At 41.7% G+C, this 23,902-nt stretch overlaps 1 protein-coding gene across 1 annotated transcript; it reads left to right on the top strand.

Moving 5' to 3' along the window:
• The first annotated feature begins 8,802 nt into the window (after nt 1–8,802).
• Nucleotides 8,803–16,923, top strand: LOC101159818 (ornithine decarboxylase antizyme 2). The gene is given in 6 exon segments (XM_023955617.1): nt 8,803–9,022; nt 13,280–13,346; nt 13,348–13,428; nt 15,153–15,325; nt 15,475–15,560; nt 15,642–16,923. Coding segments are annotated over 6 exon segments (558 nt in total). The 5' UTR covers nt 8,803–9,002; the 3' UTR covers nt 15,773–16,923.
• The last annotated feature ends 6,979 nt before the right edge of the window (nt 16,924–23,902 follow it).

Here is a 23,902-nt window from a genome sequence, read left to right as displayed (position 1 = left end):
AGTGTGCATTATCAGAATTAACGCACTTCGAGGAAGCAAATCGTCTGCCATTATTGAATGCATAAAATAATACATATAGCAATGCAAAGTAATGCATAAAAGTATCTGTTAACACTATTTAATAGTTAAATAATGCTTAATCAAGCATTAACTAATGTTAATAAACGGACCTTTATTGTAAAGTGTTACAGAAAAGTCTATTCTTCTAAAGCTGGAGAATGTTGCTGAGTTGGACACGTGACTCGATAAAAAAGTGCCATGTGTAATAATATCAATGATACAAATATGAGCAGAATTGTGAATTGTAAGTCTACTGAAAAGACTTACATTGCCTTGTTTCATTGCTTGATCCAAAAGCGATAACTGAGAATGTTTAAAAGCACGATCAAGTTCAAAGCGACTACAGCCAAGTCACGTCCGCAGAGATAAGGAAACACAAACACGCCACATGCAAGTCAGAGGAAACCGTTCGACAAGAGTAGTCTAAATATACAACGTAAGCAGCAGTGTGGGAAAAGTTACTGTGAGAACTGGGCCTTTTTTTGTCAATGAGTTGGACAAAAACCTGAGTACAACAAAGCTTTGGGTTTCCACCCAGACTTATGGCCACACAGCACTGTCAGGTCCATTTCTTCATTGTTCTGCCGTTTCCGCTCGGCTTTCTCTTCCCCGCCCGCGGCGCGTGGAGTCGTACTGTTCCCTGGAAAGAGCTTTCTTCAGGACGTGGCTCAGGCTGGGGTGACAAGCCTATTCCCACGATCTCCTGCCCTTCCTTCGGAAGAACTGCTTGCTCACGGCTGTGGACAGGAAGGCCAGAGCACATGCTAAATCAGGCAAAGCTCTGAAGGTCTTTCCATTGTCTCACCAGGGATTTACCTGGAAAAGGTTGCATCTTCTGTCCAGCATGTGTACACGTTAAGCCACGGGTCAACAACAGCAAGCAAGGATTTTAAAATACAAATTATCTGAATTTTTTCAATGAAACACTAACATTTTGATTTATCTGTGTGTTTTTAACTAAATAATACAATTATATCATTTTTACAGCATTTTTTTGGCTTTAAGACAGTAAAGCCTTGAATAAGATTCTGGGATGCTTCTGTGTTTTTTCCCATTCTTCCTGCTAAGATATTCACAGGTGTGACGTCAGTGCTTTGACGCAGATCCATGTCTAGTTCTGAAAATAAACACTGAAAATCATTTGGGTCAGATCAAAACTGAAGGTGGGTCAGCCAGAACCCATATCCTCTTCATCTGCTGCCATGGATATTTTTCTCTAAAAATTCTAGCAGCTTTCTTGCTGAAGGATCGAGGACGTCCTTTGGAAAGGTGCTGCTGTGAAAGCTGGATGGTCATCCTGAAATAATTCACTCCGCTAGATCCATGTACGCTGGCTTCTGTACGGCTAGATAGCTCCACTACTGCTCACCATTTTTGTTGCAATTTTTGGGGCTTTCTGTTTGGAAACACTCCGATCTTAGTATTTGCACTGATGTTTTGAATGATACGTTGTTTTAACGCTCTTCTCAGACCTTATACTTTTCATTTGGGATCTCCTCAAACCTCCTTTATGAAAGACACCCTTAAATGCTCCAAGATAGCATTATCCATGTCATATGATTACAAAATCAAATAGTCTAGTTTCTCCACTTTTTTTTATTGTATTTTGTTTTCTGTTAAAACAAGTGTTTTGTTGCGTTGCAATTGGATTCCTTTTGCGACGCAACTTTAAAACAGGGAAATCTTGGCAAATTTAGTAGTTTTGCTGTCCTGTCAGTGAAATGTTGCAAAAATGTCCATGTTTTAATCTAAATACGGTTGTCTCCTTAAAATCAAGATTTTAAAGGTCTTTCCTTATTTTATATTTTTTTCTAATTAAAGATTTATATTTTGGCCAGCCAAGACAATATATATATTTTTTTGTTTAAAGTCCCACTTCAATTATTTTTTAAACTATGGTAAAATTGTTCCCAGTGGTCTTTTAACTGATTTAATTGATTTTACAGTTTCTGGCCAAAATAAAAAAACCTGTGTCATTTTCTAGGACATAGTTTCTGCAGAGCGTTAGTAGTTCATTAGAAATTCACCTTGGTAGTAGGCATGGAGCAACCCCACCCCACTCCCCACTATCCATAACTGAGAGCTCACAGTCCCAAGCTAACATTAGCCGTTCAACAAAATTGGCGAACATTATCAAAGCTATCAGCCATACAGTCTTGAGACAGATGCCAGCTCAGACGATGGATGCATCAGAATACCACAAGGGAGTTGTGGCCTTTCCAACGTAATATCTCCATCACAAATACGATCTTTTTCAAACTGCATTTTTTCATCTGCTCCTGAATCACAACAATTTGAATAAAGAAAAACTCAGAAAAGCTATTTTAATCCTAATTTTGTCCTCCATCATCAGAAAATTGCAGTAAGAGCATAATTTTGATCAGAACGGATCTTTAAAACAACTATATTAATCAGACTAATGCTACTAAACTACTATTGGTGTGATACTACGTTCATACTACTTTTCTTACACTTCTGTTGTTCATTTCAGAAAACCAAAGTGAAAAAAGTTTTAGCCAAATCTTTTTTTATCCGTCTGTAGATCAAGTTGAGCTCTTCGTTGAATTATAACATTCCCACTAACCCATAAAAGTACACTTTTCCACATCTACATCTTTGAATTAATTGGTTTGGGCCTTCATCTGTCTTTACCTCATCTTCTCTTCATCACATTTGTCTCAGCCTCAGGACTGAAATAAAAGTGTGTTTAATAAGTAAAGCCACAGGAGACTGTAAGTCCTGCCCTCCTTAAATGGAACAGGCATCCTCTGCTCCCTGTTTGCAGTTGCTGCTAATTAAAGCATCTCCTCCATTTGACCTAAATGCTCTGCCCAAAAGCACACACACACACACACACACACAAAAAGGAAAAACGTACGGTAAGTGCCAGCTTTGCGTGGGATAATAGCAGTTGCGTTCTGCTGGCTCTCTACTTGTTGGGGTTGTGTAATCAGCATGAAATATTTATCTGACTGTACTTCTGGAGGCAACGGACAGGGAGGCAGATTTCCAGGTTCATGCACAATAACGTGAACACAACTACTAACACTGACGGAGAGCTGAAGGAGCAGTCAGTCCACAAAGAGCACTGTGGAGTGTGCCAGAACCCGAGGATGGAAAGGGGGCAGAGGGACTTATGTAATGAAGTGTAGAGCTTAGGGCAAGATGGGCTTGTTTTAAAAAGAGCAGTCATGTTGGCTCTTCAGGCTCCAGTCAATATGGAGAGATTACCCACTTACACAATTTCTGCAGACAGCATCAGCTGCCTGCCTGCAAGCAAAACCCAACAGCTGCACTGCAGAGACTGAATCCTAAAAAGTTTCTTTTTTAGAAGCCTTTAATTCACAGAAAAAAAAGGTCTTACTTTCTCTCCTTTTCAAGAAAATTAATCTCATCAAGAAGTTTTTGTGGCATAATATTCTTAGTTTGTTTTAGTGACTAGAATTGTTTTTTCTTAAAAGAAGAATTCTTGTTAAGAGCATTTTTCCTTCCCCCTTTGGCAGATTTTTTTCTACTTATAAAGAAAATATGTCAGGGGAGTAAGAATTTTGGACTTATTTCTCTGGGCCCTCTTTTTGCAGTGTGTGTGACACACAAGTGTGGATGTAAAAACTAATAAAGTAAGGTGTCAAAATCCCAGCTAATATCTTCAAATTATCTGACCGCAGACTACATTGAGCTGCAAAGGTACATCCCTAAAATGCTTACATATGATTATTACTACGTCTGACCAACAAAGTGGTCATGCATGCATCACAGGTATTAATCCGTGTGTGGTCTGAAGGTGCACGTGTCTGCAGAGGAGATCAGATGTGTGGCACACGGACTACTCTGCAGGGCTGCATCACAGCGAGACAAGCAGCTTATGAAGGTGCGAAGTGTGACTGCAGTGAGGAAGCTGAGACCCTGCAACACAATGGGAGAATCAACACAATCACCTGAAGGCAACTTGACATCTATCTGACAAAGAACAATGTTTAAATTTGACAGACATCACGTGGAGTTATACTAATCTCCTGATTGCCAGAGAAAAGAAGTTTAGTTTGGTTGAGTGTTTTTAAAATCCACCAAAAACTATGATTCTCAGAGCCCCACCCCTTCTCATTGGTATGATGGTATAATTGAAGTATGACATTCAGGTTTAGAAATGTCCTCTACAGAGGACAAATTTGCATTGCTGATGGTCAGGAGGAGGATTTATGAATCACATGCTTACCTCCTCAGCACCAGTTTAAGATGGTTTTCCTGCTCATTCCAGCCTCAATCTTTGTCCCAGTCTAGCTCACCAACAAGGTTCCGCCCTTCAACAATGCTCCAAGTCAAAGCCTATGTCACTGACCAAACTACTCTTCCTGTCAGCATGAGACCATGATTCAGCCTCAGGATGAGACGATGGAATTTGGATTTTCTCTTTAGCAGATGCTCCTAACAAACTGCAACTCCAGGGGACGTCTTAAAACTGTCTCTGAGGCCAAATCCAACTTCTTCCCCTACCCCTCCAATTGTAGAGAGGAGAGAGAGAGAGAAACTCATTTCTTCATGTGGGTTTGCTCTGAAGCACAGAAGTTTACATGTAAATGTATGTAATGACTTGAACTGATGTTGTTTTGCATTTCTAGAGCGCTGGTAACAACACGCTAACGTAGCTCACTGGCAACTATTCATGACATCATCTAGTGGGAGCGACGTCCTGATTAGAAGACCCAAGTTTTCCATAACTCTCCGCTTGGACGGTTAAATGTCGGGGTAGGAAGAAGCCGGAGGGGTAGGGGATAAATTCGGATTTACCTAACGCTTCAGACACATAAAGAATTTGACTAGCGTTCTTGAACACACCAAACGAGCATTCCTGAACGCCCGTTTAGCCCGTGGTGTTCACACTGGACAAGTAGGGAGGGGCTTCTTCTTCCTTTTCTTTTGCTACTGTTTATAAGTGCATGCCTGCATGGTGTGAATAGTTGAAGACGTGCAAATCTGGTGAATCTTGCTCCAGACATTTTCTTTCACAGCTCTATTCCGACATATGAAAGACTTGGTGTCATAAAATTCCAGCCGGACACAAACCGCAATTATTCATTTCTTTTTCATGATCGATTTTTAAAACAGTTGACACTTCAGTGATAAAAAGAGAGACCATCTATACATCACTACTAAATGCCAGTCCCTGATTGGTCAAAGTTCAACCTGGTTTAACTTTCAACCATTGACAGTAAATGAGAACAAGACCTAACAACCCCTCCCCCCTCGATGGTCCCAAAAAGCTGAAATCCCAAAGACCTGTAAAGAGAAATAAACAGCTATTACTTAGTCATTCTGTTTGTCAAAATAACTGTTCTTGCTCTGGTACCTTCTTGTAACATGGTCTTGCTAACCGCAATTTTTTTTGTGATATTTTTGCTGGAGTGCAAGAGATTCAAGTCATAAACTGACCAATCAGATGCGTCAATGAAAGTTTGTGGCCTGCCATCAAAATTTTGAAGCGTTTAATTGACAGATTTTTCAAAGCTGCTTTCAGTGAGAGGGGTGGGGCCTTCTAATGTGCGCACTCCTGATTGGAGATAGTGGTTGCCATAGAAATGTAGACGGCCCAATCCAGCCTAACTGAGGACGTCTGGTTCCAACACGGGGACGGACATATCGCGGAAAAATGGCGACGGAATCGACTTCATTTGGTTGCACCCAGAAGGAAGGCATTTTCTCTGGGTGACGTCACAAGTGATTCGTCCAGTTACATATTATACAGTCAACGCTTTCAACGCACATTCAATGTCCAAAAAAAAAAGAGCTAAAAAAAACAGTTGTTGAAATGTGCGTAGCTACACGTGAGCACGAGAGTTTGTGCACGTTTACATAAACTTTTCATTGTAAGGTGTCGCTTGAATGCACGTTGCAGAGGGTGGTGCAAACGTAGCTTCACTGGCTCTTGTTTCCCAGTACATCCACTGCTTCCTTCAGGAGATGAGGAGTAGACCACACATACACATGACCTTAGTCTGTGCCTGAAAGTCTCTTCTCACAATCACTTGGCTCTCTGGGGAGCAGTTGCCACCGGCTCCACCTTTCATCCAGTTTTTTGTTGTCCCTTTCTCAATAAATTGTAATTGTTGTATTGATCTGTAACAGAGCCCATCCGTCATTAGCGATCTAATGCTAAAATTATGATTTTTTTCAATAAACTCTACACCTCTCTGGTGTGCCGCTGGTGCAGTGGAGGTCACAAAGGGCACACAGGGCACAGTTTGTTCTCAACACTATGATGCTCCTTGTTTACCTGACTTGCAGCACGGGCTCCTGTTCCCTTCTGTCAGCTGCTTCTGGTGGCACACGTGGTCCCTTATGGAGCACATGGACTCTGGTTTTCTCGAGCACAACGCAATAGGCTGATTTGGATGCAACATCCTGGCTCTCTGGTGGTAAATTCCAGCAACTTTTATTTTGACACATTTAAGAACGGAGTAAAATGTCTTCTTTACAGTAAATTCATGTTGCAAAAGAAAAATTAATGCCATTTCCCTCAAATCTTAGGTTTCAGTTTGTTAATTAGCAGCTATAAAATCCCAGGCATGACAACCGCATAGAAAAGTCTGGGAAAATGTGTGGGATGTTCAATGAAGTCAGGTATTTGGACCCTTTACTTATTTGAAACTAAACAGATTAAAAAACCGGACCTGATGTGGGTCTGTTTATGTCCGAACTTGGTGCTGTTACATCACAGAGGTGCTGTCATGTGAAGGCCAACAGGTGGCGGTGACCCCCACGTCCTCCACTCACCCAGGCCAGCTAGACCTCCTGCATCAACGCTGTGATGCCGGTGCCAAGATCAAGTAGCCCGGCTGTTATCTTGTTACTAATCCAGTAATCTGTTCGGTACTGTGGCTCTTTTCCATTGCTTCTTACATAAGCGGGTCTATGTTGAGAAACTGACCAATAGCCCCAGCCAAACGAAACACCGCGGGGGGGGGGTTTACAGGAAACAGACTGTTATTTTCAGTCATTTCAGGTTGCTTTGTCAATTTTTGTTTGTTGACACAATGATTCCTGCATACACTGCAGTAGATAAAGGGAAAGCATTAAAGTTCCACTCCCATCTAATTAAAAAAGGTATCCCAGTGGTCTTCGAATTACAATTATGCCTTTTTAGGCCTAAATCAAAAAAACTTGTTTTGTTTTCCAGGTCATAGTTTCTGCAGAGCGGCGGGATTTTACTAGACATTCCCCTCTGATTCGTGGGCAAGTAACACCGCTCCCCCCATCCCTCCCTGTTCTGGATTGGAGCAGGGAGCTTGCGGCCCGCCTCCCAGTGTATTTTTATATCGCAAATACAATCTTTTCCAGCCTGAATTTCTTTGTCAGCTCCTGATTCATAATATTTTGAATGAAGACACACTCAGAAATGCAATTTTAAGCTTAAATTTTCTTCAGATATGTCTTCCAACATCAGAAAAATGCCAAAAACACCATTTTAATCAGAGGGGGTCTGTAACCTTTATCCACCTTTGTCATGGTAGGGAGAACATGTCAATGTAAGGGGGGGGGGTCATCTAAGATAGCACAAGGGTTAAAGTAGAGGATCTCAAATGATGAGATTTAAAAATGACCTCCTAAAGACACAACTGGAAACTCTCTCTCTCTTTGATCTTTAAAGCATTGAAAATCATACTTTTTTCCATGTAAAGGTTTTATCAGGGTTTCTTGATCATTCCCGTGGAAGTTTTCTATGTGAAACATAAGTGTTCAATAACACTTTTACTGTGTATGATTCATTTGACTTTGCTTTCCTCCAGTTTTTAAAGCAGCAATCAGGAATTTGATTTTCTGTTGATAATAATTTGGACAGTGGTACCACCCCACATGATACCTCAAGTTTCTGGAAATTAACTGTGTAAAAATTATCCGAGGATGCAAAAACACAAAAAAAAGATGGGAACCTAAAACTTCAAAAATAAAAGCACCATTTACTTTGCACAAATATGTGTTTTTTATTGACGTGATTGATTTACCATGTCAAACCTTTAGGCATATGGTTGTGGATCACGACATTTACTATACAACACAACATAGGGTGTAGAGGCTTAAATAGATATGTGGCGCTAAAGAGTGATTTCTACTCGGACATGCTTCAATTTTGGCTGTAAAAACCAAATCCCCTGAAACTTAGTGTTGCCATTGAGCACTGTGTGTTTTCTTAGAACACTTTTAGCACCAAATGAGTCTGGTTTACCCAACACAGTGCGTCTATTCATGATTACAAAAACCCAGTCCTTTGATAGGCGCACAGACACGTCATGTCATAAAAGGTCACCATCTGCAGAATGTGAAACTGACAAATCTGCACCAACAGCAGAGTTCAGACCATCAAAGTTCTAAATTGTTTTTGAAAAATATTGTAAGAAATCTCTAAGTTCCTTTGAGTAAAGATGTCTACAAAAAAAATCATTATTTAAAAAAAAATACAGTTCTAAACAATTGCAACTAGGCGTATTTCAGTGTCAATAACATAAAATACTGGAAAAAATAAATAAAGATAACAGAAAAGTTGTTAAACTGTTATTTGTGTGTTTCTTATTTGCTGCATTTATCTAAAAAAAAAGCTGTAGTCATAAAAACGGTGTCTTATGCTGGTTTTGTGAATTTTGATTGTTTTGTTTGTCTTCTCCACATTCAATGGTATCTCTAGAAAAAAAAGGAAAAAGTGGAGGATTACCCAAGATGCTTTGCTGCAGCTATAAAAAGCCCAACTCTGAACACAGCCGTCAGTTGTGTCTCAGTGTTTCAGCGAGGGGAGAAGTGGTTATTTCATGTAAACATTGATAGCCTTTAACCACAAAGACGTTTTAATTTTGAACTTACGAATGGTGAAAATATCCGGGGAGCTCCTGTTAAACAGCAATAGTTTTGGCTTTTAGAAAGCACCCAGACAGTCGTGTTTTCCCGAAGCTATCATGCTAAACACAGAGGAGAGGTAGGACCTTTCTTCCTTTATTTATATTAGAAAGACGAAGAACGCTGACGGTTAGTTTATTATTAATATTATTTGGGCGTGCAAACTGTTGTTTCAAGAGGAAAAATGTGGAAAAACACTTCTTGTACTCCGAGGGAAGCTGGAAATACAGTCTTTGAAAATCTAGGAAAACTGGCAGAAATACATGGCGGCGCTGTTGTTCTGAATCTGAAAAGTTGGAGGTCAAATATTTTCACGAGCAATGCTGAGGTGCTCAAGAAGCTATTTATGTTTATATATAAACGCTTTCGAATGACTGACACTTTCTCTTATTGCATAAGTGTCATTAGAAATCATGTTTGAGCTGTTTTATTGAAAAGTAGTGGTCGTTAGTGGAATTGCAGCTCTCCTTCAAGCTAGCTTCCTGTTTTTATTGCTGTGTTGTGTTTAGTTGGCTGTAAATAAAGTTGTGGAGAATGAACGAGTCCAAGCAACATTTCATTGAAAATTGTAGGGAAAAGCAAGCTACAATGTTTTGTCAACAACACGATCATCTAAAATCCAAAAACTGATTGTCCAACATGAAAAGAGATGATAATAAAGTTTAAAAAAAAGGGAAAACATTGGTTTTAGTAAATCATTGTTTTTAGATTTGTTTGAAAAATATATTTTTGGAAAATAAATAAATGTACGTATTATCTTTGGCTATACTATTGCAAAAGCTGTATTAACTTTGTCCCATTTAAACAATTCATTTCTAGCTTTTTGTAGTTTGTTTTCAACAATCATGCCATGTTTTTCATTGAAATGTATCGTCATGCTGCTTTTTGACCAAAAGAGTTGAAGTTCTTGTATTTTTCCAAACTGTTTGTTTCTATAGATTTGCCTGTAGAAAGCTCAGATCACCCGCTGAGGTTATTGTGGAGGTTTAGTCGGATTTTTTTTTTTTTTTCTGTGCCCCACATCCTGACTTCACTTTAGTTCTTTTCCTTTTTTCCGTCCTCGCCGTGGAGCTATGATGATGCTGCAGCTTGTTGACTCTGGGGTTTAAAACTTGATTTTGTCCCCCTAGTAAAGGTTTCAGATCACTGCTTCACAGATGTTTGAGAATAGCTTGTTATTTTCATGAATCCTAAAGTGATCAGATGGTTGTTTCTAAGATAAGTATTTGATAAATAATTGATCAGCTCGAGTACTTTGCTTTTGTTTCCGTTCAGATCGAGACACTCCCTTTTGTCTCCTGTGCTGTTATCATCTGTCAGGCAGTACAGATGGAGATGGGGTGGGGTGGGGTGGGGGTTCAGTGCTGTGACCACATTGGCACTGCGGCCGTGACCCTGTCCGCTGAAGGCAGTGACTGGCCTACATCGGCCCCCTTATGTAACCGTCCCCCCTGACGGTCTCCCTCCGGAGCATCAGTGGAATCTCTGGGGCGGTGCGTTCATGTAGAAGTGGCTAAAGTGTCTACGCCGAGCTACCTGAGTGCCTCTAAGTGTGGCTTTAATTGCTTGACAGACAGTTCTCTTCAGCCGTTGCTGAGAGATTGTGGATCGGATTTTTCCATTATGAAACCAGAGGTGAGCGTGCCGGTTTCAGCTGGCATCTGTCATCAGCCCAGCTGTTCAAATAATCTGTAAATGCGCCCAAATACACAAGTAAAGACTTTTTAAAATCAAGGCAAAGACCTGGAATGTTTTCTTTCCAGTCAAAAATCACTACCACATATTGCAATTCCACCAAAAAGCTTTGGGGTCAGGATGTAGAAGGAAGCTATCTTCCATAACCTTTGCGTTCTTGAACGCAAGTCAAATGCCTGGTGTGAACGTAGCTTTAGAGATCATTTAAAAAACACAGCAAAGGCCTGCAAACGTAACGTTTTTTATGGTAAAAGCCTCTGGTTCTTGGTTTGCTGTTCAAAATGTCAGGGGAAAAATGTCCACAAAAGTTGAATTTGAGTAAAAATGGTTTTGTGGTTCTTGCCAGGTGTACAGGCCCCTTTATTTAGTTTTAGAAATGGATGTGCTTCCTGCAAATGAAAACGACAGACCTCACAGAGAACCAGCCTGAACGTGCGTTTCAGTGAGTTTCCTTTTGGTTCAGCGGCTCTGCCGCTCAGGCTGCCAACTCTCACTATGAGGAGGTTTTCACAAAAGATTCTAAACCTGCAGATTTGGTTCTCACCACCTGCTGTTGTGCATCGACTCATCTGACAGCTCAGTTTCTGCTACAAGCATCCCACTGTCTGCCCTGGTTACGCTGTGGAGGGTGGGGGCGTTATCGGAGCACAGCCTGTTCTATGGACAGAACAATTATCTTAGAGGTGCCCCCTGAAGAAAGAAAAAATGTGTCCACAGGAGGGAGGACACACTGTTCTGCACACATTTGGTCAGTTCCATGTGGGTGTATTCAGGCTGACAGCTGGATATCTGATTTATGCCAACCTTGATGCCTTGTTACCATTTAGATCATTTACTAAACAAACCCACTGTTTACATGGGTTTACGAGCTGGCCGGGCGCAAGGTGACTGCTTTGGACGCTTCATTTTGGGGGTCAGAGCGGCGCGGCAGGAATCCAACCCTCCACACTCTGGTTTCAGGGCACGTGGGCCTTTCCTGTTTCTGTCTCAGGATATTTTCCATCTCACTGTTGAACTTCCAGAAGTCTGAAAGCCTGAGGGAACTCCTGTTTACTCTCCTGAATGCTACAAAGTGTTTTTTGGTTTCTTTTTTACGGTACTTCCAGAGAGCGTGTTTTCAGAGGTTATTGAGTAGATTAGAAACAGAACATTTGGTTGGTTTTATGTGTTTTGGTTGTCTTGATAAACCCGTCAAACTGCTTCCTGTTTTTTAACAAGCACAGGCTCAGCAGCTCAGCTCCTCTAAAACAATTCACCTGAGTCGTTTTTTATAACTAGTCCCAGCTCGGGAAGAGCAAACAGGCCGGCGCTCATCCCCCCCCCCCCCCCCCGCTACAGTGAAGTGCTGACGCATTTGGCATCTCTGAGTCTCACAGCAACACACAGCTGATCAAATCCTCCCTGACATCTCCAGGCGGCCCGAGCTCGTGAACGCCTTTGACATTCTCATCGGTACAGTCCGTGTCACAATCAAGCGCTCAAGATTCTGTTTTTAGGGTGACCTTCTGGTTTGATGGGCGGGGCTTGAGCTGCTTCTCTGGACTGGGGAAGGAGGAACTAGTTTGGAGGGCGGCTGTAATATCAGAGGACGGGAGTTTTGCCTTTCAGACGGAGCTGGCATTTCCATCAAGGACAGACGGGGGGTGTCTGAAAGCCAAGATGGCAAATGGAGAGGCAGACCTTGACATGTTGGAAAGCATTTGTGCGTCTTCATCAGTCTGACATGTTGGATCTGCCTGTGATAAATGTGGAGAAGCGGCGTTCAGAGAGCTGCACGCGGCGTTATCAGCATACTTGGGGTGTATTCAGACTGGACCCATTTGGTCTGCTTTAAGGGAACCGGAGTTCACTTGCACAACGATCCCACCCACACATCAGAGGGGAAGTTTTAAAGAACTCCAGCTGCTCTGCAGAAAAGATATTTTTTTTATTATTTCGCCCAGAAATGGCATAATCAGAATTCAGAGGCCACCGGGAAGGCATTTAAAGTACATCAAAAGATGATGGGAGTGGGACTCTAAAGGCCACAGTTAGAAATGAGACGGCCCGAAACTCTAAACGCAGATCCGCTGCCCTGAAAGCCTCGGAGGCTATTTGCAGAGGTGTTTACAGACCACGCGCTTGTTTACGATGCTCATGCACAAGCCTTAGGACCTCTGAACACACAATAAATCACTGTCATTCAGTCTGTCAGGGAAGCAGCAGACTGTTCATAAACAAACAGCCTGGGAAAGCGGGTCAGAGGACTGAAACTTGTCACATGTTCCATAGGTTGCAGATGTTTTGACTCTGCTTCCTCTACTTCCCTCAATCTGCTTGGCTTGCAGTTTCAGGAGTGGATGAACACGTCAGTATTCAAACAGAAGGCCCTGACTGAATCTGAGGTTAAGATCATGTGACTTTTTCAATCTATTTGTTTGATCAGAGATAAAAAAAATGGGTTCCTGTCTGTTCCTTTTTTTTATTTTCTAGTTTTGATCAACTCTAGTTTGAAGTGGTGCATATTTCCACAAATTGTTTCACAAGACTTACAAGCTTTTGCCCCCCAAAGTAATCAAGGAAATGACAAATGTGTTGTAACAAACTGTGCCTGGAACGATGAATTTTTGGGGGCTTAATGGGCTCCTCCTCTGTCTTGCAGTTCCTGGTTGATGGGCTCGTTGATGCCCTGCTCCATCCCTCAGGCTCCAGGGCCTCTGTGGTGCTCCTGATGCCCCTCACCCACAGCTGAAGATCCCGGGTGGGCGAGGGACTGTCAGGGATCACTCTCACAGCGTGCTACTACACCAGGTAACGGGGGCGGAGGGGGAGTGATGGGGCGGGATTTTTAGAAAGTAGAAGAAACCCCGTTTAGATCCCATAAACAACAGAAAGCTTCCAGCTGCTGTGGCGTTTATGCAGCACAGCAGGCCGGATGGAAAGCTAATTCCAAGTTTGTTCTTATTCAACAGGCTTTTTAGGAGTTTTCCACCAATCGGGTGTAATCTGAAGCAGCTGCAGTGCAGAAATATTCAGCGTTTCGTCGTATAAAACCTTTTCTTTCTGTATTTTTCCTTCAGAATTCTCCTACTTTGACCTTTCCTCTGAACACTCAGAGGTTGTCACTGAATAAATGTAGGTTTATCTAGAACTTTTTCAGCAAAACCCTGAAAAGGCTGAAGGGAAAACCCCTCAAACGTTGGCACGTGCTGTTCTAGTTTCGTGTCAGCACTTGTGCAGGATAATCACAGTGGGGTGCATTATCCATGACTCGCTGCTCTAACTCCTCTGTGAACTAAAAAGTGTGAATCTGCCGCATCATGATCTGCACCTGCTGGGGATTTCATGCACGAATCCTTCCTGTCAGGCTTGCTCAATCATTCAAACGTTAGAAGCCAATCAAATGGAGTGGTTTTGGTTCCAACGGTCGGGCCGGCTGCTAACGGTCGTTGTGCAGACCCGTAAGCCTCGAGGAGGATTACAGATTCAGGATCAGACGGATCAGAACTGCAGTGAACGTCCTCATCTGTCCTCTGAGGCTCCTCCTGCTTGACCTGTTCATGGGCTCACATCTGTCAACACCACGTGGCGTCTCTGTCAACCTTTGGCTGTATAAGAGGGCTGGACTGAGTGACTCCTCCTCCTTTGTGTTCTAAACAGGAAGTGCGCCAAGAAGCTAAATCCCACCGACGTCTACAGAGAAATAAACAGCCGTGACTCAGTCATTCTATTGGTCAGGATCAACATCCTTACTCCGCTACCTTTTTTCTAACACCCTCGTGCTAATCCTAATTTTTTAAATTGTATTTTTTCCTTTGGTGCAAGTTTTTCAAATAATAAACTGACCAATAAGATGCCTCATTAAAAGTAGGTGGTCTCACTCCAGACGTTCCAGGGCAGTGGACTTCCTCCAAGCTCACTCCTGATTGGTTGTCATGGAAACTCTGATGGATTCGGCTCAGTCGTTGCTTACTGACATCGTCTGGTTCCAACTTGTCAACGTCTGTATGGCAAACATTTGTCCACTGAGTTGACTTGATTCGGAGCTGGAAAGAATCCGGTTTTCTTTGGGTGACATCGCACTCACTCAGTCCAGTTCTCTCATACACTCAATGGGCCGCCTAGTGGCTTTTTGTCTTTCTTTGTCGGCTCATGATTCACAAAGATTTGAATAAAGAAATACTTAGAAAGCTATTTTGAGCTTAATTCTCTTTATAGATTTCCCCCATGGTGAGAAAAATGCCCCAAGAAGACGTTAAAAACACCAAAAACTCAACTTTAAAAACTCAGAGCCCAGGTTTGACTTCATCATAGTTTTTATTAGATCTTTCTTTTTTGTCACTTTCTCAAAATTGATATATTCCGGGTATTTTCATGTTTTGGTGGAGAGATGTGGATCAATATTAAGGTCCAGAGTTGGTCATAAAATTCCACGAGCTCTTGCGCAGACAGAGTTTTCCCGTCTTTTCTGTCTGCGTCAGCCGTTGGAATGTGACTCACCGTCCATCTCTTTTGGTTTCCTCATGTGAATCCAGGATGACAAGTTGACGGTGACGGAGGCCGCTCCAGTGAACGGGAACCCCGCTCTCCTCCGCTTCCACTACCAGCTGAGCGAACGCCGCGCAGCCTTCTGGGAAACGGCTCTGTCCGGAGACAGCCTCTTCCTGGAGATTCCTGCTGGTGCGCTGGTGGAAGGGAGCAAAGAGGGGTACGTGTTTTCTCCATCCCAGCTCCCAGTTCAGGGAAAAACCTCACTGCATCCGTTACGTATTGCTGTCAGTTTTCCTGCTGCAGCTGCTGCTGCTGCATGATTATGTAAAGCAGCAGCAGTGTATCACCCGTTTGCTCTGTTCTCAGGCTGACCGCCCTGCTGGAGTTCGCAGAGGAGAAGCTGAAAGTGAACTTCGTCTTCCTGTGGTTCCACAAAAGCCGAGAAGATCGATGTGAGCGCCGCTTTGTGTTTGTAAGCAGACCTTCTCTTCCTGTGGCGTTGGCTCTGACCCGCTGACCTCTCCTCTCACCAGTTTCCATCATCAGGACGTTTCACTACATCGGCTTCGAGATGGTGAAGCCGGGTAACCCCATGGTACCGGCCCGGCCCGACCTGGCTTTTATGGTGTATTCTCTGGACGACAGCAGCTCTGATGAAGAGTGACCGCCCCCTGACTCCTCCCTCTCCCACCCACCCCAATCCCCACAAAAAAGCCCTCCCACCCCATCCATCACTGATGGAGGAGCCACCGTTTGTCATGTTGACTCATTATAAATTGGGATTACTGTGTGATTACCCCCCCCCCCCCCCCCCCCCTTCCTACAGACTGTGGAAGCAGCAGAATTTGAAGGGAGTCCCCCCCTCCCCCGCTTGTCCTTTGTTTGGGTAGCAGCTGGACGTTCAGGAGACGGAGCGGTTTGACATTAATATCCAGCATATCTCTCAGCATATTTTTTTATAAAGAGGCTGGGCTTCTGGGGGGGGTGAATGGTGAACAGTGGGGGTGGGGCCAGGCTCTGTGATGTAGACGGATCCACGCTTCAGTGTTCGTTTCCCGGCAGTTCCTCATGTCCAGCCATCATTCCAGCACGTTTGACTGTTTCAGAAGCTTTAAAAGACCCCCCCCCCCCCTCCTCCCCCCTCCTGTGCTGCACGCACGCCCGACTCTTTAACGGCACACGGAGGCAAACCCCAGCTTTAGGCCACAAGCGTGTGCTGCGTCCCGTCTTCCCTGAAGATACATCCAAGCTGGAGGGGCTCATTCAGGGCTGTGCCTCAAGAAGCCGCTGCAATGCTTTTACTCTGAAGTCTTACTGATCCCATCATTGATCCACTCCCATTCAGAAGAAACCAGGAAGTGATCACTTTTATGCAAGTAGAGTTAAACCCAGCAAAGGTTGCTTTTTTTTTTTTTTTAAAGGTCTCTCTATACATGCCAAAGAATCCGGACTGATCCAGACTATCTGCTTATCTTAACCTAATATGGTATGCAAAGCAATCTTAACCTACATTCCCCACATGCACCATATTTCTGCTGCCCCCCCTCTCAGAAACGAGCCGGTTTTCCTCCTTCCTGCATGGGATCCTGTCTTTATGGAGTAAAGACGGGACGTCTGAAGTGAAATGCTAACACATGAAGATTCTCAGAGGTTTATTTTTATCTATGAATGATTCTCTACTGTTGTGATAGTTTCAGAGGGTTTGCTTTTCTTCTGTTCTGATTAGTTAGCAACCATTGTGTTACAGTCCACTCTTGTATTCTTCACAGTTTATTGCCTTTTGGGGTGGGTGAATAAAAGATAATGAAAAACTTTGTTTTGTTGTTGTTTTTTCTTTCTATAGTTGGATGTGCTGCACAGAAATGGTCACCAAATAAAAAAAATGTAGGAGATAAAGCAAAATAAACTTCTGAGTTGGAGAAAGCAGAAGTATGTTTTATTCCTTTTGTAACTGCAGCTCAGTCTGACTAATGTTGGGATCTAAAAAAAGGTCCGCTCACGGTTGGCGTCTCTCCAAAGAGGCCACACGGCGCTAAGTGGGTGTGAGCTTTTATTTTTGGCGTCTGTGAGAGGACGCGCTCCGTCAGCTCCAGCAACAACAAGCTCATTTCCAAACACATAGTGTACTCTGAACGAGAAGAACCACGTTTAGTCCGTCCTTTCAGCGTTGACCCTGACGTGGTAAACGGACTCTGAGAAGGTAAAACTCCTGTTGTTGGATCTTACCATCTCATTGCCACTTAAGCAATCATTTAATATGATTAACCCTTGTGCTATCTTAGATGACCCCACCCTTACATTGACGTGTTCTCCCTACCATGACAAAGGTGGATAAAGGTGGAAAGATTTCATGTAATCCATGGACACCAGTGAAGATCACAAATCATTGAAGAAAAAAGCTTCATTGCACTGTCTAGTGGGTCTAGATGACCCAACTCCCAACGTTAAAGTACCTAGGATAGCACAAGGGATACACATATGAATTAACAGGTTTTAGTCTAATTTATTTTTAGATTTAACCTATGGTAAATAAAGTTAACAGGAGGTTATTTTCACTGAACAGTTTCCAAGGGTGCCGCTCTCTTAAGCTATATTCACACCGAGCATGTGACCCACATCCTTGAACGCCCGTTTATCCCATGGTGTTCACACTGGATGAGCAGGGAGGGGCTTCTTCTTTTTTTCCCCACTGTTTACTAGCACATGTCTGCCACCTACAGTTGGAAGAGGTTTGGTGTGAAATGTTGATGCCATTTAAGTCTGGTGAATCTCGCTCCAAGCTTTTTCTTTCGTAGCTCTATTCCAATACATTAAATATTTAATGTCGTAGAATTCCGGCTGAACACAAACCGAAATGACTCGTTTCTGCTCCATGATCAATTTTCAAACGGTTGACACTTCTGTGAGTTGTAAGGGACGCCATCCTCATGTTACTACCAAATCCGAGTCCCAGATTGGTCAGAGTTCGACCTGATTTAACGTTCAATGGCGTTCAATTTTGTACATTTGTAGGAACTTGTGTAGCGGCACGTTTTGAATGCACAATGGTCACTTGAATATAGCTTTATTTAGTATCCCAATTCCCTCACTGCTCCCTACTAAATTAACTACATAGGGCCTTCATCATTTTGTCGGGGTTTCTGCATCTACAGTTCAAAAATTCAGTGCCCTGAAATTTTCCAGAAGTCTGCAAAAAGTTGGTGTCCATTAATTTTCACTAGGTTGGTGAATACAGACCACGATGCATTGGGTTTAAATGATTTGTCATTTGAAAAAAAAAGGTATTTAAATTATTTGTTTTGTCATTTTCATCATCAGAACAAGGTGAATTCATAAATAGTCTTCATAAAATGTCCATATTTTTTATTAGGTTTTTATTTTGTCAAATGGTGGTGTCATCATATTCGGTGATGACCCAGCTTGAACTCTGAACTGGGCTTCTTCCCTGTGGTGTTTCTTCTTGGTGCCTGATCCGATTGTCTTCATTGGGTCCAGAGCAGCACCTCTTATGTCACAGTGGAGAGTTGTGACTGGTGGCGTGCCACTAATCTCCTGAAGTGAAACACAGATCGTTCCCTGCTGGCCTCAATCGTTCTGCCTCTTTATATAAACTCAGTTGGAGGCTGATGAGCGCTTACAGCATCGGCCTCGTTCACAGCACGCCTTTTCTCAGAAACGGAGCCCATCTTCAACCACAAGTTTCCAGCATCCGCTTTAGTGGTTAAAAGCAGCCAATCTGCAGATTATCAGCTCTGGAGACACTGACACTGCTGCCGATCCGGGTTTCTCAGGAAAATCCACATTTCTCTGATTTGACTTTGAATGAATTTAATCATAATTTTCCAAATGTTGCTGATAAAATCCACATTAGGTTCAACGGATTACACGGCAAGATCTCCAGCAGTGGTATCGTAGGTCAAAGGTTTCATAATGTAACCCTTGTGCTATCCTAGGCACTTTAACGTTGGGAGTTGGGTCATCTAGACCCACCAGACATAGGCTGAACCTTTTTTCTTCAATGATTTGTGATCTTCACTGGTGTCCATGGATTACATGAAATCTTTCCACCTTTATCCACCTTTGTCATGGTAGGAATAACACGTCAGTGTGAGGGTGGGGTCATCTAAGATAGCACAAGGGGTTAAAGCAGCTGTTGGAAAAGAAACTTTCAGGACGTATAAAAGCTCTTTTAATTACAATCAATAAGATATTGAGTTTCTTTACCTGATCTGCAATGTGTAGCAATAATTACTGGTTTAATGTGATAATGTGTTCTAATGATAATCAATGATTAATAAATATTGCTTACCGTTACTGTTTACTAAAATCATGAATGAATATTTTCTGAAGATTATCAATCATAAATAGGCACTGGATTTTGATACTTAAAAAGAATCTATCTGATCAGAACCGGATTTCCAAAACTATGTAAAACTATTTAATTAATACACTCAGTAGTGGTGGGATTATATAAACTCATTTATTCCCACCTCTTTTCAAGCAATACATCAAGATCTACTTAACTTTAGTTAATTATCTCTATATTTAATTAAGAAAATGTGATTTCCGTTTTTTTCTTTTTTTTCCCCCCTGTTCTTTTAACCTATGCATTTCATCATTTCTGTAATGAGTTTGATAAATATGTGTAAATTCTTTATTGCTTTGACTACAATGCTTGAAATAAATCATTAAATCAAATCAAATCAAATCAAATCAAACCAAATCCAAAGGCTTACTTTATATTTGCGCAAAAAATTACAGGTCATCCAGGAGGATTTGTAGCTCAGCCAAATCTTTAGGCTTAAATCTAAATCGCAATTGCATTTACTGATAAAATACATTGTTTTTGATCAATCAAAATTCTTAGAAAAGGAAACAGGCAAAGAGAAATGGAAGCTATAATTAGAACATGGAATTAAGCAGATTATTCAGAAGTCCTTATAATCTGCTGTGCATGCAAATACATCACATTGCATTTTCTCTTCTTTTCAGAATATTACATTATCTGAGTCAGAAAACCTCATCTTACCAGCATTTTGTTGTTTTCAGGGACAAATGAAACCATCTCTGCGTCATCAAAAAAGGATAACTGCTGTTATTCTCTACTGCAGTTTCCTGGACAGAACAGTTCAAGTGAAACAAAATGCTGGAAGGTTTTAAAAAAGTTTACTGACGTCCAGATTTCCAAATCCTTACATTTCTTTAACATTTTCAGAGTTGTTGAGGGTCATGACTCCTTCTTGAGGAGGCGTTGATCTAAAACCTATAAGAGAGACGCACAAATAAAACAAAAATAAGATGCAGCAGCTTCAGTAAACTGGAGACAGAATCTTTCTCCAATGTGGTGCAGATTTGACAGAGATCCCATCTGTTTTAGCGGCTTTCCTGCCGTACAGACCGCATGGAAACCTGAGCTGTCCTCTTTTGTCCACATCTGCCAGTCAAATCTGCTGCAAAGTGTCAGACTTGTGTGCAGTACAAAGCTAACACTGTCGTGATCAGGGGTGGCTTTCCTCAATGGAAGGACTTGTACAAATCCAGCTCGTGTTACTAAAAGGCACCTCGACAAACGTGCACACACACACACACACACACACACCTTTCCTCTGCTTTCAGTGTTGTGTGTGTGGAGACCAGGTGAGATCATGAAGGATTTTCTGACATGAGTCCTTCAATTATCAGCTCTGAGAGTCAGCAGCCAGAAACTGTCTGTGCAAGTCAACTGTGCCCTCTGGTGGACCCTCCTAGTATTGTGACTTGGTGCATGGCACTGTGTCACCTCACAAAAAGGTTTGAGGATTCTTTTAGTGTGGGGTTGGCCTGTTTTTTCCAGCAAAGACAGTCCAAAAATATGTTTCAAAGTCTTCCAAGGGGTCTTTTAATTAAGATTATGTCTTTTTAGCCCAAATCGAGGCTAGAAACACTTTCTAGGACATAGTTTCTGCAAAGCATCAGGGGGCCATCATCTGACTTGTGTGTTGGACCGCTGGCGCCAAAGTAAGCCTCCACTAATATCCCATCATGCCTTTGTTTACACTCTCTTCCACTAGTTTACGGCCTATCACGAACCCAAGATAATATTGGCGGAGCAACAAAAATATTCAAGCCATACAGGCAAAAATGAAGACTTACATAGATCTCTTTGTCTGCAAGAATGGGGTGAGCAGGGAGACTTTGCCCCGCCCGTTTCACCTGCTGCGTCACACAAGAGAGCTTTTTTAAACTGTGTTGTTTTTTTTCATCTGCTCCTGATTATCTTGATTTGAAAAAAGAAATACTCCGAAATGAAATTTTAATCTTGTATATATGTCCTCCATCATCAGAAAAATGCTACAAGAATATGATTTTCAAGGGAGTGGGTCTGTAATAGGTTGGTTAGTGACCAGGTTGTCCCTTTGGAGTGTGGCGCGGCAGTGAACTAGAGACCTGTCCTTTGGCCCTAAAGCAGCCCAAACAGGCTCCAGCAACCCCCATAACCCAGCAGGTGCAGAGGACTGATGAGTAGATGGATGGTGTCACACCTAAACTCAGGGAGGTATTCCAGGAAGCATGTTTAAACTATCCTGAATTTAACCCTGAACTCTGGCCGAAATCCGCCTGAACTTGCTTACTCTGGGTATGTCGGTTCCAAAAGACCGGACATGAGTTGGCGTAATTACGTTCGACTTGGTAACCCTGAGTTAATGCATGTGCACAGCAGGTACATAAAGACATTCTCAATGGATCGCCGATTTCTGGAGTCACCATGGAAACACGTGGAGTAAAAAAGAGAGCGCTATACTTCAGTGAGTCTGAGGTTTAAATGACGGCGTTATGAAGATTATATGTCCATTAAAAAAGTAACACGGCTGCATCATCAAAAGAAAGAGTTTCTGCTTGGAGAAAAAGAACAGGCAAAACAAGTTTTTGGGTTAAATTTATTCAACCTAATTTCTTACATCTATCCAACTCAATAATTGTCTTTACAACTCAAATTTTCATATTTATCTAACTAAATGTCATTTTACAATTCCAATTCAATTAAATGTTTTTCCATCTTAATTTATTGTAATTCTTGAACTCTCATATGTCTAAGTTTGAGGCCACAGAGATGTTCTCATTTTGATACACTGGTAGTTAAAATGACTGACACAGTGTGGATTTGCAACATATAACAAACATAGAGATATTATGACTTTAATTCAAATTTCAATACTTTAGCTGCACGATTTGATCAGTGATGGGTATCTCTTTCTTAGTTGTGATGAGCCATTCGCCATAGATTCCTCTTACCTGATTGTTGAAGCCTGAAGAAGCACACTGAGTGACTCCCCCCTCCTCAACATGAGTCCACCCACCATCCAATCAAAGAAAAACCCCTAATAACACACACATTTGAGCTCTGAATCACAGTCACTCTCACCAAAACCTGCCTTCAATGGTCCTTAAAGGAGCATTGATACTTGGTGGTTGGCTTTAAACTCTGGATCGGGAGGAGGAGGATGCAAAGAACCAAACTGTTTCGCTGCTGTTTCCACTAAAGTTGACCTTTCTGCCTTTATTGTGAAGGTTTATAATCTCAATTTAAAGACCTCTACTAATAAGGCATGTTATGTGTAAGAATATGCACACGGGTCTGTACAGACACCCACAGTGGAACGCTGATTACTTTTACCAAGTGGTCCAGTCTAATCTTTTTTAATAGCGACTGAACTGGAAGCATCAACATAGAGACTTAGAGTTCAGCATCTCAATTTTTTCTGGTTTTTTTTGCTTATGTGTTAAACTATGAGGAATGAAAACACAAGTCTGCTTTAAAAACCCACACCAGTGAGTATACTATTGGCCTTTATAAGGAATTATTTGACATCATCTTCTTATTCTCCTTCTGCATTATAGATTCTAATGTGCTAATGTTCTAGATCAGTTTTTTCATCCAGCTGTAAACAAGAAGTAACATAATTAAAACTAAAACAATAGAACAGAATATACTGGCTCAACCTCACATCATGTTTTTCATTCAAAACAAAATGATTTTTTTTTACAGTTTTATTCAACAAAAGCTTTTGGGGGGAAAAAGTACTAGATCCCAGAAGAATGAGTTTTGACAAATGAATGTTAGATTATTTCAAAACATTTGTCCCATCATGCCAATCAGAATCCCTCATGATATCATTAAAGTGTTTTATCCTTTTAAAATGATTGCTTGTTGGGTTTTCCTGGTTTTCTTTGTGCCTTCTTTATTCTCTACAAGAACTTTACTTTTTTAAGCAATTTTCATTTTTTTAAACTGTTTTAAACTGAGACATTCTTCCAGAAACTTTGTCAAATTTTGGCCTGTTTTAATCCATTTATTGTCGTTGATCCTCTCAAGTCCTGTTTTCTAAATTTTTGTTTAAAAGGCTAGTAGCAGTGTAAGAACATTTGTTTGTTAGTTTTGTGAAAAAATAAATTCTGTAATGATCCACTTTGACCACTAGGTGGTGATATGGTCAAACACGTGTGTAAGTGTCTCCCTTCTGTTGTTCAGCCCATCTGCTGTAGAACTGAATGTACCGTCAGCTGGACGGATTTTCTGAGAAACTGTGGAGTAAAGGAATCTGTGGTGGGAATGAAACCCTCCACTCTGTTGCACCAGAGAGTTGATGTCATCGAATAGATTCTAAAATACTTTCATATTTGTATATGAATCAAAAGAAAAGTCCTTCTCAATTACTTTTATTTATTTTTTAAACAAGAAGAAACTCCAAATTTTCTTTAACATGTTCCAAATATCATTTGTAAAGAAGCCTGACAACATTTGCTGGATTTCTTA

The sequence above is a fragment of the Oryzias latipes genome, chromosome 6, assembly GCF_002234675.1.
Source record: "Oryzias latipes chromosome 6, ASM223467v1".
Lineage (NCBI taxonomy): Eukaryota > Metazoa > Chordata > Actinopteri > Beloniformes > Adrianichthyidae > Oryzias > Oryzias latipes.
This window is presented reverse-complemented; position numbering and strand designations above follow the sequence as displayed.